At 42.5% G+C, this 12,155-nt stretch overlaps 1 protein-coding gene across 2 annotated transcripts in view; it reads left to right on the top strand.

Moving 5' to 3' along the window:
- Positions 1 to 10,444: 10,444 nt before the first annotated feature.
- The window catches only part of LOC124017980 (centrosomal protein of 76 kDa-like), a 35,301-nt gene continuing 33,590 nt past the window's right edge, over positions 10,445 to 12,155 (top strand). For both annotated transcript variants that reach the window (XM_046333229.1, XM_046333228.1), the window contains exons 1-3: positions 10,445 to 10,708; positions 11,014 to 11,169; positions 12,064 to 12,151. In XM_046333229.1, the coding sequence (XP_046189185.1) occupies positions 10,646 to 10,708; positions 11,014 to 11,169; positions 12,064 to 12,151 (307 nt within the window). In that variant the 5' untranslated portion in view covers positions 10,445 to 10,645. The remainder of the gene's footprint in view (positions 10,709 to 11,013; positions 11,170 to 12,063; positions 12,152 to 12,155) is intronic.

Genomic DNA, 12,155 nt, shown 5'->3' with positions numbered 1-12,155 from the left:
GTAAGATACATTCTCATGGTCTGTTTGTGTATTTATTTCTACAGGTCAAAACCAAGATTGGGGTCAATTCCATTTTTGATTCCTGTCAATTCAGGAAGTACACTGAAATTCCACATTTCAATTCTCTTCAAGATTTTTTATTTAATGATTTAACATTTTGAATGTAGTTTTACTTTCTGAATTGAAATGGTATTGAAATGGTGTTGAACTCAACCCTGGTGGAAAGGTCACTAGATCAAACCGTCCCGGTGTATATTTTGTTTCCTGTTTAAAGTTCTTGGTGGTAACATCTTGGTCTCAGGCTGTTGGTGCTCCAGTTGGCAGCACCTGATGAATGTACTGTCTGAAACCCCCCCCCCCTATGCAGCGGCAACAGACATCATGTGCAAAAGGCTCAGTACGAAACAACAAACATCTTGACCTTTTTAAAAACTTTTTCTTCCGTTCATTCTTTTTATTTCATTTTAAAAGGTCAGATTGTTTACATTTTACATTGAAATATGTTTATTTTACATTTACATTTAAGTTGATGAGCGACTACAAATTGATATGGTTGATGTACAAGACAGGAAGCACTTCAAAGGCTGGGTGTCACCTCTTTTTGGGGGGATCCTCTCATAGAGCACACAGTGCAACGGGAACATAGAGGTCAGAGGTCAACAGTGGAACTGTTCTCTAACCAAAACAACATGCTTTGTTCTTCATAATGCTGATGGTGCTTTGACATGTGTTCCTGACCAGACACGGTTCTTGTGTCAGCAGGGCCCGGACCGGGCAGGTTCCCCCTGGTCCGTTAGTCTGGTCTCTACCTACCAACCCACGTTGTTGTGTACTGGGTCCATACAGCAGGTTCCCCCTGGTCCGTTAGTCTGGTCTCTACCTACCAACCCACGTTGTTGTGTACTGGGTCCATACAGCAGGTTCCCCCTGTTAGTCTGGTCTCTACCTACCAACCCACGTTGTTGTGTACTGGGTCCATACAGCAGGTTCCCCTGTTAGTCTGGTCTCTACCTACCAACCCACGTTGTTGTGTACTGGGTCCATACAGCAGGTTCCCCTGTTAGTCTGGTCTCTACCTACCAACCCACGTTGTTGTGTACTGGGTCCATACAGCAGGTTCCCCCTGTTAGTCTGGTCTCTACCTACCAACCCACGTTGTTGTGTACTGGGTCCATACAGCAGGTTCCCCCTGTTAGTCTGGTCTCTACCTACCAACCCACGTTGTTGTGTACTGGGTCCATACAGCAGGTTCCCCCTGGTCCGTTAGTCTGGTCTCTACCTACCAACCCACGTTGTTGTGTACTGGGTCCATACAGCAGGTTCCCCTGTTAGTCTGGTCTCTACCCACCAACCCACGTTGTTGTGTACTGGGTCCATACAGCAGGTTCCCCCTGGTCCGTTAGTCTGGTCTCTATCCACCAACCCACGTTGTTGTGTACTGGGTCCATACAGCAGGTTCCCCCTGGTCCGTTAGTCTGGTCTCTACCCACCAACCCACTGGGTTACAGTTCTACTGGCAGCTCATCCAGGATGTCTCTCCTGGTGGACTTCTCCAACTAGCTTGTTGCAAAGTCTGCTTATGAGGTTATATCTGATATGACAAGTTTTGCTAACCTGAGTTTATTTTATTTAGTTGTAGTATTATTCATCTGATGCTGGCTGACTGACTGACTGATTGGCTGACTGGCTGGCTGGCTGACTGACTGGCTGACTGGAAGATTGACTGACTGGCTGGCTGGAAGATTGACTGACTGGCTGACTGGAAGATTGACTGACTGGCTGGCTGGATGACTGACTGGCTGGCTGGCTGGCTGGCTGGATGACTGACTGGCTGGATGGCTGACTGACTGGCTGACTGGCTGGCTGACTGGTTGGCTGACTGACTGACTGGCTGAATGGCTGACTGACTGGCTGAATGGCTGACTGACTGGCTGAATGGCTGACTGGCTGACTGGCTGGATGGCTGACTGGCTGACTGACTGGATGGCTGACTGGCTGGCTGATTGACTGACTGACTGACTGGCTGGATGGTTGATGCCCAGCAGACAGTAAGGAGAAGTGATGTATAACAGGAGCCTTGGTCTCTGTGTTGCAGCATGGACTGTGTGTGTGTGTGTGTGTGTGTGTGTGTGTGTGTGTGTGTGTGTGTGTGTGTGTGTGTGTGTGTGTGTGTGTGTGTGTGTGCCAGTCCAAGGTTAAGGAAATGAATGCTGTTCAAAGAAAGCAAGGTGACAATATGATGTGTTTGTATATTTTACTCTGTTGCTTTTAAACTCCCCAAAATACTTGAATGTGCCTTTACGGTAGTCCCAGGGTTACCATAGTAACGTGGTAGGGAACGGAGCCCTGTTTGCTATTAGGACAGTGTGACAGAGTTGACTTCATATACCCTGAATGGTCATTGTCCTGTATACTGTTGATCAAAAATAAACCGTGTGGCTAAACTCACATAGGAATGTATGGTTGTGTTGACCCACGGTCGCGTACCCAATGTGTCGTTAGCGTGTACTGACCTAGGATGTCTTCTTTATGTCGTCCCGGGGACTCAGTCCTTATGATAGAATCACTCATTGGTTACGTTCTTAGTGGTGCCCTATTCTCTTAATAGTGCACTACTTTTGATATACTATATAGGGGAAAGGGTTCCATAGGGCTCTGGTCAATAGTAGTGCACTATATAGGGGAAAGGGTTGCATAGGGCTCTGGTCAATAGTAGTGCACTATATAGGGGAAAGGGTTCCATAGGGCTCTGGTCAATAGTAGTGCACTATATAGGGGAAAGGGTTGCATAGGGCTCTGGTCAATAAATATATAATAATATAATAAATATATGCCATTTAGCAGACGCTTTTATCCAAAGCGACTTACAGTCATGTGTGCATACATTCTACGTATGGGTGGTCCCGGGGATCGAACCCACTACCCTGGCGTTACAAGCGCCATGCTCTACCAACTGAGCTACAGAAGGACCACAGTAGTGCACTATATAGGGGAAAGGGTTCCATAGGGCTCTGGTCAATAGTAGTGCACTATATAGGGGAAAGGGTTCCATAGGGCTCTGGTCAATAGTAGTGCACTATATAGGGGAAAGGGTTCCATAGGGCTCTGGTCAATAGTAGTGCACTATATAGGGGAAAGGGTTCCATAGGGCTCTGGTCAATAGTAGTGCACTATATAGGGAAAGGGTTCCATAGGGCTCTGGTCAATAGTAGTGCACTATATAGGGGAAAGGGTTCCATAGGGCTCTGGTCAATAGTAGTGCACTATATAGGGGAAAGGGTTCCATAGGGCTCTGGTCAATAGTAGTGCATTATATAGGGGAAAGGGTTCCATAGGGCTCTGATCAATAGTAGTGCACTATATAGGGGAAAGGGTTCCATAGGGATCTGGTCAATAGTAGTGCACTATATAGGGGAAAGGGTTCCATTTGGGACTCCAACATTGTGATGACACTGGACGATCCTCCACCATTGGTTATGGTTTAGGCAGGTAATGCTGCCTCGGTAATGCTGCCTCGGTAATACTGGCCTCTGTAATACTGGCCTCGGTAATACTGGCCTCGGTAATACTGGCCTCGGTAATACTGGCCTCGGTAATACTGGCCTCTGTAATACTGGCCTCGGTAATACTGGCCTCGGTAATACTGGCCTCGGTAATACTGGCCTCGGTAATACTGGTCTCGGTAATACTGGCCTCTGTAATACTGGCCTTGGTAATACTGGCCTCTGTAATACTGGCCTCTGTAATACTGGCCTCTGTAATACTGGCCTCGGTAATACTGGCCTTGGTAAATACTGGCCTCTGTAATACTGGCCTCGGTAATACTTCCTGGCCTCTGTAATACTTACTGGCCTCTGTAATATTTACTGGCCTCTGTAATACTTACTGGCCTCTGTAATACTTACTGGTCTCGGTAATACTGGCCTCTGTAATACTGGCCTTGTTAATACTGGCCTCTGTAATCCTTACTGGCCTCGGTATTATTTACTTGTCTCTGTAATACTTACTGGCCTCTGTAATACTGGCCTCAGTAATACTGGCCTCGGTAATACTGGTCTCGGTAATACTGGCCTCTGTAATACTGGGATCGGTAATACTGGCCTTGGTAATACTGGGATTGGTAATACTGGCCGTGGTAATACTGGGATTGGTAATACTGGCCTTGGTAATACTGGGATTGGTAATACTGGCCTTGGTAATACTGGGATTGGTAATACTGGCCTTGGTAATACTGGGATTGGTAATACTGCCCGTGGTAATACTGGCCTCTGTAATACTGGCCTCTGTAATACTGGTCTCGGTAATACTGGTCTCTGTAATACTGGTCTCTGTAATACTGGTCTCGGTAATACTGGGCTCGGTAATACTGGGCTCGGTAATACTGGCCTCGGTAATACTGGCCTCGGTAATACTGTTCTCGGTAATACTGGCCTCAGTAATACTGGCCGTGGTAATACTGGTCTCAGTAATACTGGCCTCAGTAATACTGGTCTCAGTAATACTGGCCTCAGTAATACTGGCCTCAGTAATACTGGCCTCAGTAATACTGGCCTCAGTAATACTGGCCTCAGAACGGCGTGGACCATAACATTCCATTTGTTTGTTGTTTCCCATGAGATTCAGGTGAGTTTTATGTAACTGCAGTCACAACCTGACTGATAATGTTTTACAAAACAACCTGAACTTGTTCAATAAAATGTATTTTTTTAAACCGTACATGCTTATGACTGAGTTGATCCGCTTTCAATCAGTGATGCTTCAACACAGGTCTTAGAAGGAGCTGAAATCCCGTGTTCATTTAGAAGGGAGAGATGTGATTGGAGCTGAAATCCCGTGTTCATTTAGAAGGGAGAGATGTGATTGGAGCTGAAATCCCGTGTTCATTTAGAAGGGAGAGATGTGATTGGAGCTGAAATCCCGTGTTCATTTAGAAGGGAGAGATGTGATTGGAGCTGAAATCCCATGTTCATTTAGAAGGGAGAGATGTGATTGGAGCTGAAATCCCGTGTTCATTTAGAAGGGAGAGATGTGATTGGAGCTGAAATCCCGTGTTCATTTAGAAGGGAGAGATGTGATTGGAGCTGAAATCCCGTGTTCATTTAGAAGGGAGAGATGTGATTGGAGTTGAAATCCCGTGTTCATTTAGAAGGGAGAGATGTGATTGGAGCTGAAATCCCGTGTTCATTTAGAAGGGAGAGATGTGATTGGAAACAGATTGACAGCAAGAAGCCCAAACAGATCATGTTATTATTTATTTATTCTAATTTAAAGTTGTATTAAGTGATCTTGTTTGTCAACCAACCAACCAAACACATTCCACATTCACAGATGTGACAGGCTTAAAAAACAAAAAGTCCAAAATTATAATAATAATAATACATTTGAAAAAATAAAAATACAATTAAAATGAAAAATAAAGTCAAATAAAAGCACTTATTTTCACAGATAATGTTTGACTAAAATATATTTTCAGTCTACAAATGATTTGTAATGTTGTCCAACGGAGGAATCTATTTGATGATCCGTTCTCTCGACCGTGTCCCAAATGTCTACATTTAGGAAGTAGACCTAGTCTTGTTTAATCTGTGATTGACAAGAGGTTAAAGGTGCCCCCATAATTCCATCCTCCCACCCTGCTGTCTCAGGCTCTAACTGGTCTCTGGTGATCATGGTGATTTTCATTGTGGTTTATGATGTGAATCGATGCAGGTACAACTAGAGACCACTCACGCCACATTCCAGGAAGGTAATTCCAGTGTTTTCTAGAGGAGGCCTTTTGGTCATACATCCAGTCATTTAATTTCCTCCAGCAGCATCCGTTTGCCCCACGCAGGACCGCTGAGTTCTTATTATCTGGGAAGAAGTGTCATTGGATTTGCGGTAAGGCTCTGGGGAAAACACTTTCTCTCATCTAAACAAGGACATCATATTTCTTGTGAATCGTTGGTGGGGTGCGATAATGTGCTGGTCTTTTTTTATACTATGATTTATTAAAACATGAACTAGCACAGTGGAGAGGGCTTAAAGATCTTTTAAAAACAGTTATGCTATTTGATTCATTATAAGAGTCCTGACTTGGGGAGTATGAAACCGTTTTATATGTCAGTATGATATGTAGATTAACATGTTTATACACAGGGCCTTCAGAAGGTATTTCACACCCCTTGACTTTTCCTTGTTTCGTTACAGACGGAAATTTTAGACATACGGAAGTTTTTTTGTCAATCAAATATTTATATTTTTTTACAAATAGTATAATTTTCCTTCACTCTTATATTAGAGTATTTTGTGTAGATAGTTGATAAATAACAACAATTAAATGAATTTTAATCCCACTTTGTAACACGACAAAATGTGGAAGAAGTCATGTGGTCCTTCTGTAGCTCAGTTGGTAGAGCATGGCGCTTGTAACGCCAGGGTAGTGGGTTCAATCCCCGGGACCACCCATACGTAGAATGTATGCACACATGACTGTAAGTCGCTTTGGATAAAAGCGTCTGCTAAATGGCATATTTTTTTTTTTTTTTTTTAATACTGACTGACAACCAGAGATATTAGAGAAAGGAGGAGATAGGAATCCCACGACCAGAGATATTAGAGAAAGGAGGAGATAGGAATCCCACAACCAGAGATATTAGAGAAAAGAGGAGATAGGAATCCCACAACCAGAGATATTAGAGAAAGGAGTAGATAGGAATCCCACAACCAGAGATATTAGAGAAAGGAGAAGATAGGAATCCCACGTCCAGAGATATTAGAGGAAGGAGAAGATGGGAATCCCACAACCAGAGATATTAGAGAAAGGAGAAGATAGGAATCCCACGTCCAGAGATATTAGAGAAAGGAGAAGATAGGAATCCCACGTCCAGAGATATTAGAGAAAGGAGAAGATGGGAATCCCACGACCAGAGATATTAGAGAAAGGAGGAGATAGGAATCCCATGGTCAATAAATGGCAGAATGCATATAAATTCAATTCAAGGGGCTTTATTAGTATGGGAAACATGTGTTAACATTGCCAAACCAAGTGAGGTAGATAATATATCATGTGAAATAAACAAAAATTAACAGTAAACATGACACATATCTCAGTCACACGGTTGCTAAGATAATCGCCACGCAATCCCTTTTCACAGTCAGGGTATGATGCCACGTTCTAAAAATGTCCAACTTGATATCTGGTTGTAGATGTGCACGTGCCACGTTCAACCAGATAGCAAGTCGAACATTTCCTGCGTTCCAACAAGCACGTGAACGCAGCAATCAGGCCTGGAATTTAGTGGCAATTTCTGAAGGATATTTTTGTCAAATGAAACCGCTTACATTTCTGATGCGCTTTTGACAAAACAGTCTATTCCCACGAATTGCCATTTTGGAACATTTGTGCATATAGCCTTCTGCCTTGTGGGCAGAAGGCAGGGTAGCCTTCCGCTCCGTGCCTCCCCGTCACGTGACTGAAACAGGAACCCCTTACTAAAATGTACCATGGTACTTTCACTGATACCATGGTATAGTCTGAATCATGGAAATGTACCAATGGTTTTAGCCTTGAAACATGATGGTACTCCCATGATGCTGCCATTGGTCCCTAAATATTACCATGGTAGTGCATCATTTATACCATGGTATAGATGTGGATCATGGAAATGTACTGTGGTTTTAAACTGCATTATACAGTCTACCACAGTAATGCTCAATTATTATAAATGGTACTAACAATGTCTCATATGGTCCCATCTTTAGTAATGGTGCGTTACTGTAGTACAATGGCAGTATAAAGCATTAAGGTCAGAAGAGGTTGGTTGGCATTATAGTGATCTGTTGTGGAAAACGTCCCCAGTTGTCACACTTGATTCAAGTAAAGATCCTTAATAGAAAATGACTCAAGTATAAAGTAAAGTCACCCAGTAATGCTACTTGAATAAACATCTAAAAGTATTTGGTTTTAAATATACTCAAATATCAAAAGTAAAAATATAAATTATTTCAAATTCCTTATATTAAGCAGAGCAGACGGCAAAAATGTTATTGTTTTTAACATTTGCGGATAGCCAGGGGCACACTGCATTTGTGTTCAGTGAGTCTGACGGATCAGAGGCAGCAGGGACGACCAGGTGTTCTCCTGATACCTGTGTGAATTGGACCGTTTTCCCAACAAGGGAAAATGTATGGGAGTAAAAAGGACATGATTTTCTTTAGGAATGTAGGTAAGTAAAAGTTGTCAAAAAATGTATATACTAGTATAGGCAAGTTTCTGATGAAGTCAGAGGCAGGCTGCTGTTGTTGATCCTAGTTTGTCTGTAAAGTCAAAGAAAAAGTGATCATACTTATGTATTGATAGTACCGTTTTTCTTCTTCTTATATTTGGGTTCCCTGTGTTGCCAATCTGAAACGTGAGAGATACGGTAGCCTAATCTTTGGCATGTTTTAATCATTTCCACTACTTATCGTCCAGGGGTGTGGCGCTTGTTTCGGGCCGCAGATGGAGCCGGTCGCTGTAGCGGTCTCTTCCGGTTCTCTCTCTAGCCTGCCGGGGCAGCCGAATGACACACACACCAGATAAACGGAATATATTTTAAACGTTATCCCGGTGAGCGGGTTATAAAGCATATGGTATGAAACACCAAGAGGGGGGGGGTGTAATTGTATTTTTTATTTATTTAACGTTTTGATAGTTTAATTAGTTGATCCGTTAGCATAGAAGCTAACGTCGGCTAACGTTAGCTCCAGTCAAGCTAGCCTGTGGGTGTCATGGCAACAGGACCAACGAGCGGCCCGTTTCCTGTGGAAACAGGAACACATCACTTCCTGTTTTTAGGGGAAAGGTTGACAATTATATGATGAAAATGTATCTATCTATGAGATAAGATGAGGATGTATACATTTTTACAAATAGTTTTTAGTATGTTGGCCATTTAGAATTGTATATGAGTATCCAAGTCAGCTGAATAAGAGAGAGACAACTGAAAACTGTATTGAAGAGAGAAGCCCCTGATAAATTATTTTAAATCTTCAATGTTTCAGACTCCATTCATTCTTCTCACCATACCCTGTCCAGGTCCCAAGGTTTAATAGGGTACACTACTCGAACATGTGTGTTGTGGTTTTTCACTGAGTTAACAGGGTTGAAGAGGGTACTTCGCTTTGCCATTGCAGAGCTAGTAGTCAATGTTGCATTATGTGAGTACCATAAATTATTACGTTTTTTTTTGGTCACTTTACTCCAAAAACGGTGGGACACAGACCACCATAATACATTGTATACAACTACCATGCTTTCATGTTTCACCACATGCTGCTAGTACAAAACCATGGTGTTTTTTCATCGCAGTACCATGGTTCATTTTACCATGGTAGCTAATACCATGTAAAAAAAATGTTTTTGGGGTCACTACCATGGCAGTAAAATACCATTGTATTTTCCTGCTGTAGTAGTACAATGAAAAAACTACCATGGTACGATCATGTTTTTTTGGTCACTACCATGGCAGGAAAATGGCATTTGCACCAATATCAATGTATTTTCCTGCCATGGTAGTGACCCAAAAACCATAATAGTAACGTTACCATGGTATTTTTTAAATTTATTTTACTACCATGCTACATTTTCGTAAGGGACCAACTTTGCCACGATTCATGTACAGTGAAGTAATACAAATAAATGTGATTTTAGAGACTCTCTCAATGATTGATTGTAATAATGTACCCAAAATATTTCAGCTTGTGAGTGTGTGAAATGGGGGTTGGAGCTATGTTTTACTTCTAAACAATGGCAACAACGCCATGTTAATCTGAGCCTTGCTGTCGAAAAACCATATTAGTGTCCGACTTTCATCAGTTGCAGAAACACGCCCTCTGAATTAACCTTCCTCAACTTTCGTTTTCACTCGGTTGTTTTCGTTTTCAGTCGGTTGTTTTCGCCATTACGTCGATGCACGGCGCGGCCCATCGACGACGTATGGACAACGTTTTCACTCGGTTGTTTTCGTTTTCAGTCGGTTGTTTTCGCCATTACGTCGATGCACGGCGCGGCCCATCGACGACGTATGGACAACGTTTTCACTCGGTTGTTTTCGTTTTCACTCGGTTGTTTTCGTCATTACGTCGATGCACGGCGCGGCCCATCGACGACGCATGGACAACGTACACAACCTGCGTTTCACGTCTCCTGAAAAGTATCTCTGAGAAAACTACAATCAGTTCTCAAACTACAAACTGGTCCTTGTGGGTCCTTCTATAACCGAGTAGTTTATCCCTGACAATTTATAGAAATATAAAATATTGAATGAAAATAAAGCAAATACACGTTAAACAAGAGTCAGTCTTCAAAAAGTGAGGATTTTATGTAATACTTGGTGTGATTATTGTTATTTAATGGAATGGTTTTGTCCTTAGTTGAGACTTTAATTAGACGAGCCGCTTCAGGCAATGAGGAAGACACATGCCCGCTTCCTTTTCCACAGTTTAAACTGGCAGTTGTTATTGTTGTGGAGGTCTGGGATTGAAGTTTTTGCAGATGGATTTTCCCGATCCTTCGTGTTATTCAGGCAAATAAGACAACTATACGCCATTTTACATGTAGCACTTCTTACCACACGTTGCAGTGTCGTGTTCATTTAGTAAAACGGGTGTAAAGTCTACCGAGATGTCTCTGCCACCGGAGAAAGCATCTGAACTAAAGCAGATCATACACAACCATCTGATCAAGGTAGCTACTTACCGAAGCATTTAAAAATGATCATTACCAATCTGATAGCTATATGAAGTCATTAAAACTCGTTTTTTCAACCATTCCACAAATGTCTTGTTAACAAACTATTGTTTCAGCAAGTCGGTTAGGACGTCTACTTTGTGCATGACACAAGTCATGCACAGATTAATTCACTGTATCTAGCTATGTACAGGGAAACACTTCTAGTTAAAGAGAGACTGTTGCCATTGAGGGAGAACAGCCAGGAGTTGAACCATTCTGTTCTATGATTTAGTGACTCGTAGTAACGTGTGTTTTGTCAGATGAACATCCATAGGAAGATCAGGGATGTGTTGGCGGAGACCGTGAGAGAGGATCTGGACCCTGGACATAGCTCTCTGTCTGAGGAGGACTTCCTCCGGGCTCTGCAACGCAGGGGAATCGTAGACGATGTCATGAAGGATCTTCATTTCTCCAAGGTGAGTTATGGGAAATCCTCCGTTCAGCACGTTTTATTATCGGAGGTTGAATGCGGCTTTCTACAGAAGTTCAGATAGGACATGAATATACACAACAATTAATTCCCTTGTTATGTCGAGATCACAACTTATCTCATGGTCACTACATAACAAACGTTGTTTAATTGAGACCACGAGATAATCGAAAGTACCACACATCATCCATTCATTTGTTCAGATGCACCGTGCAAGGATTTAACCACCTCATCAAGGAGTCCTGTGGCTGTATTGGTCACAATGCACTCCTGGGGCATTTAAGCCCCGAACAATGCCTGACAAGCAGCCCTGTCTCCCAGGCTGTGTACCGCCCCCAAGACCACAGCCAATCACATGCAAGTTTGTAGTGTTCATGACAAGTTGTGATCTCAACATAATGAGGGGGTTTGTAGTGTTCATGACATAAGTTGTGATCTCAACATAATGAGGGGGTTTGTAGTGTTCATAAGTTGTGATCTCAACATAATGAGGGGGTTTGTAGTGTTCATAACATTAGTTGTGATCTCAACATAATGAGGGGTTTGTAGTGTTCATGACAAGTTGTGATCTCAACATAACGAGGGGGTTTGTAGTGTTCATGACAAGTTGTGATCTCAACATAATGAGGGGGTTTGTAGTGTTCATGACATAAGTTGTGATCTCAACATAATGAGGGGTTTGTAGTGTTCATGACATAAGTTGTGATCTCAACATAACGAGGGGTTTGTAGTGTTCATAACATAAGTTGTGATCTCAACATAATGAGGGGGTTTGTAGTGTTCATAACATAAATAAGTTGTCATCTCAACATAATGAGGGGTTTGTTTTATGTCCTCTCTGGTCTTCCGTACCTTCATAACGTTGACAGTGTTTTGACAGGAAGTGCCTGACACTGAGTTAGGACTCCAGAACACTCCGAAGCCTGCAACTCACTTTATTGACAAGGACCCGACGAAGCTCAAGAAAAGTAA

This window comes from Oncorhynchus gorbuscha, unplaced genomic scaffold, assembly GCF_021184085.1.
Source record: "Oncorhynchus gorbuscha isolate QuinsamMale2020 ecotype Even-year unplaced genomic scaffold, OgorEven_v1.0 Un_scaffold_360, whole genome shotgun sequence".
In the NCBI taxonomy this organism is placed as follows: domain Eukaryota; kingdom Metazoa; phylum Chordata; class Actinopteri; order Salmoniformes; family Salmonidae; genus Oncorhynchus; species Oncorhynchus gorbuscha.
Note: the sequence above shows the minus strand (reverse complement) of the source record. Positions and strands in the feature narration are given on the sequence as shown.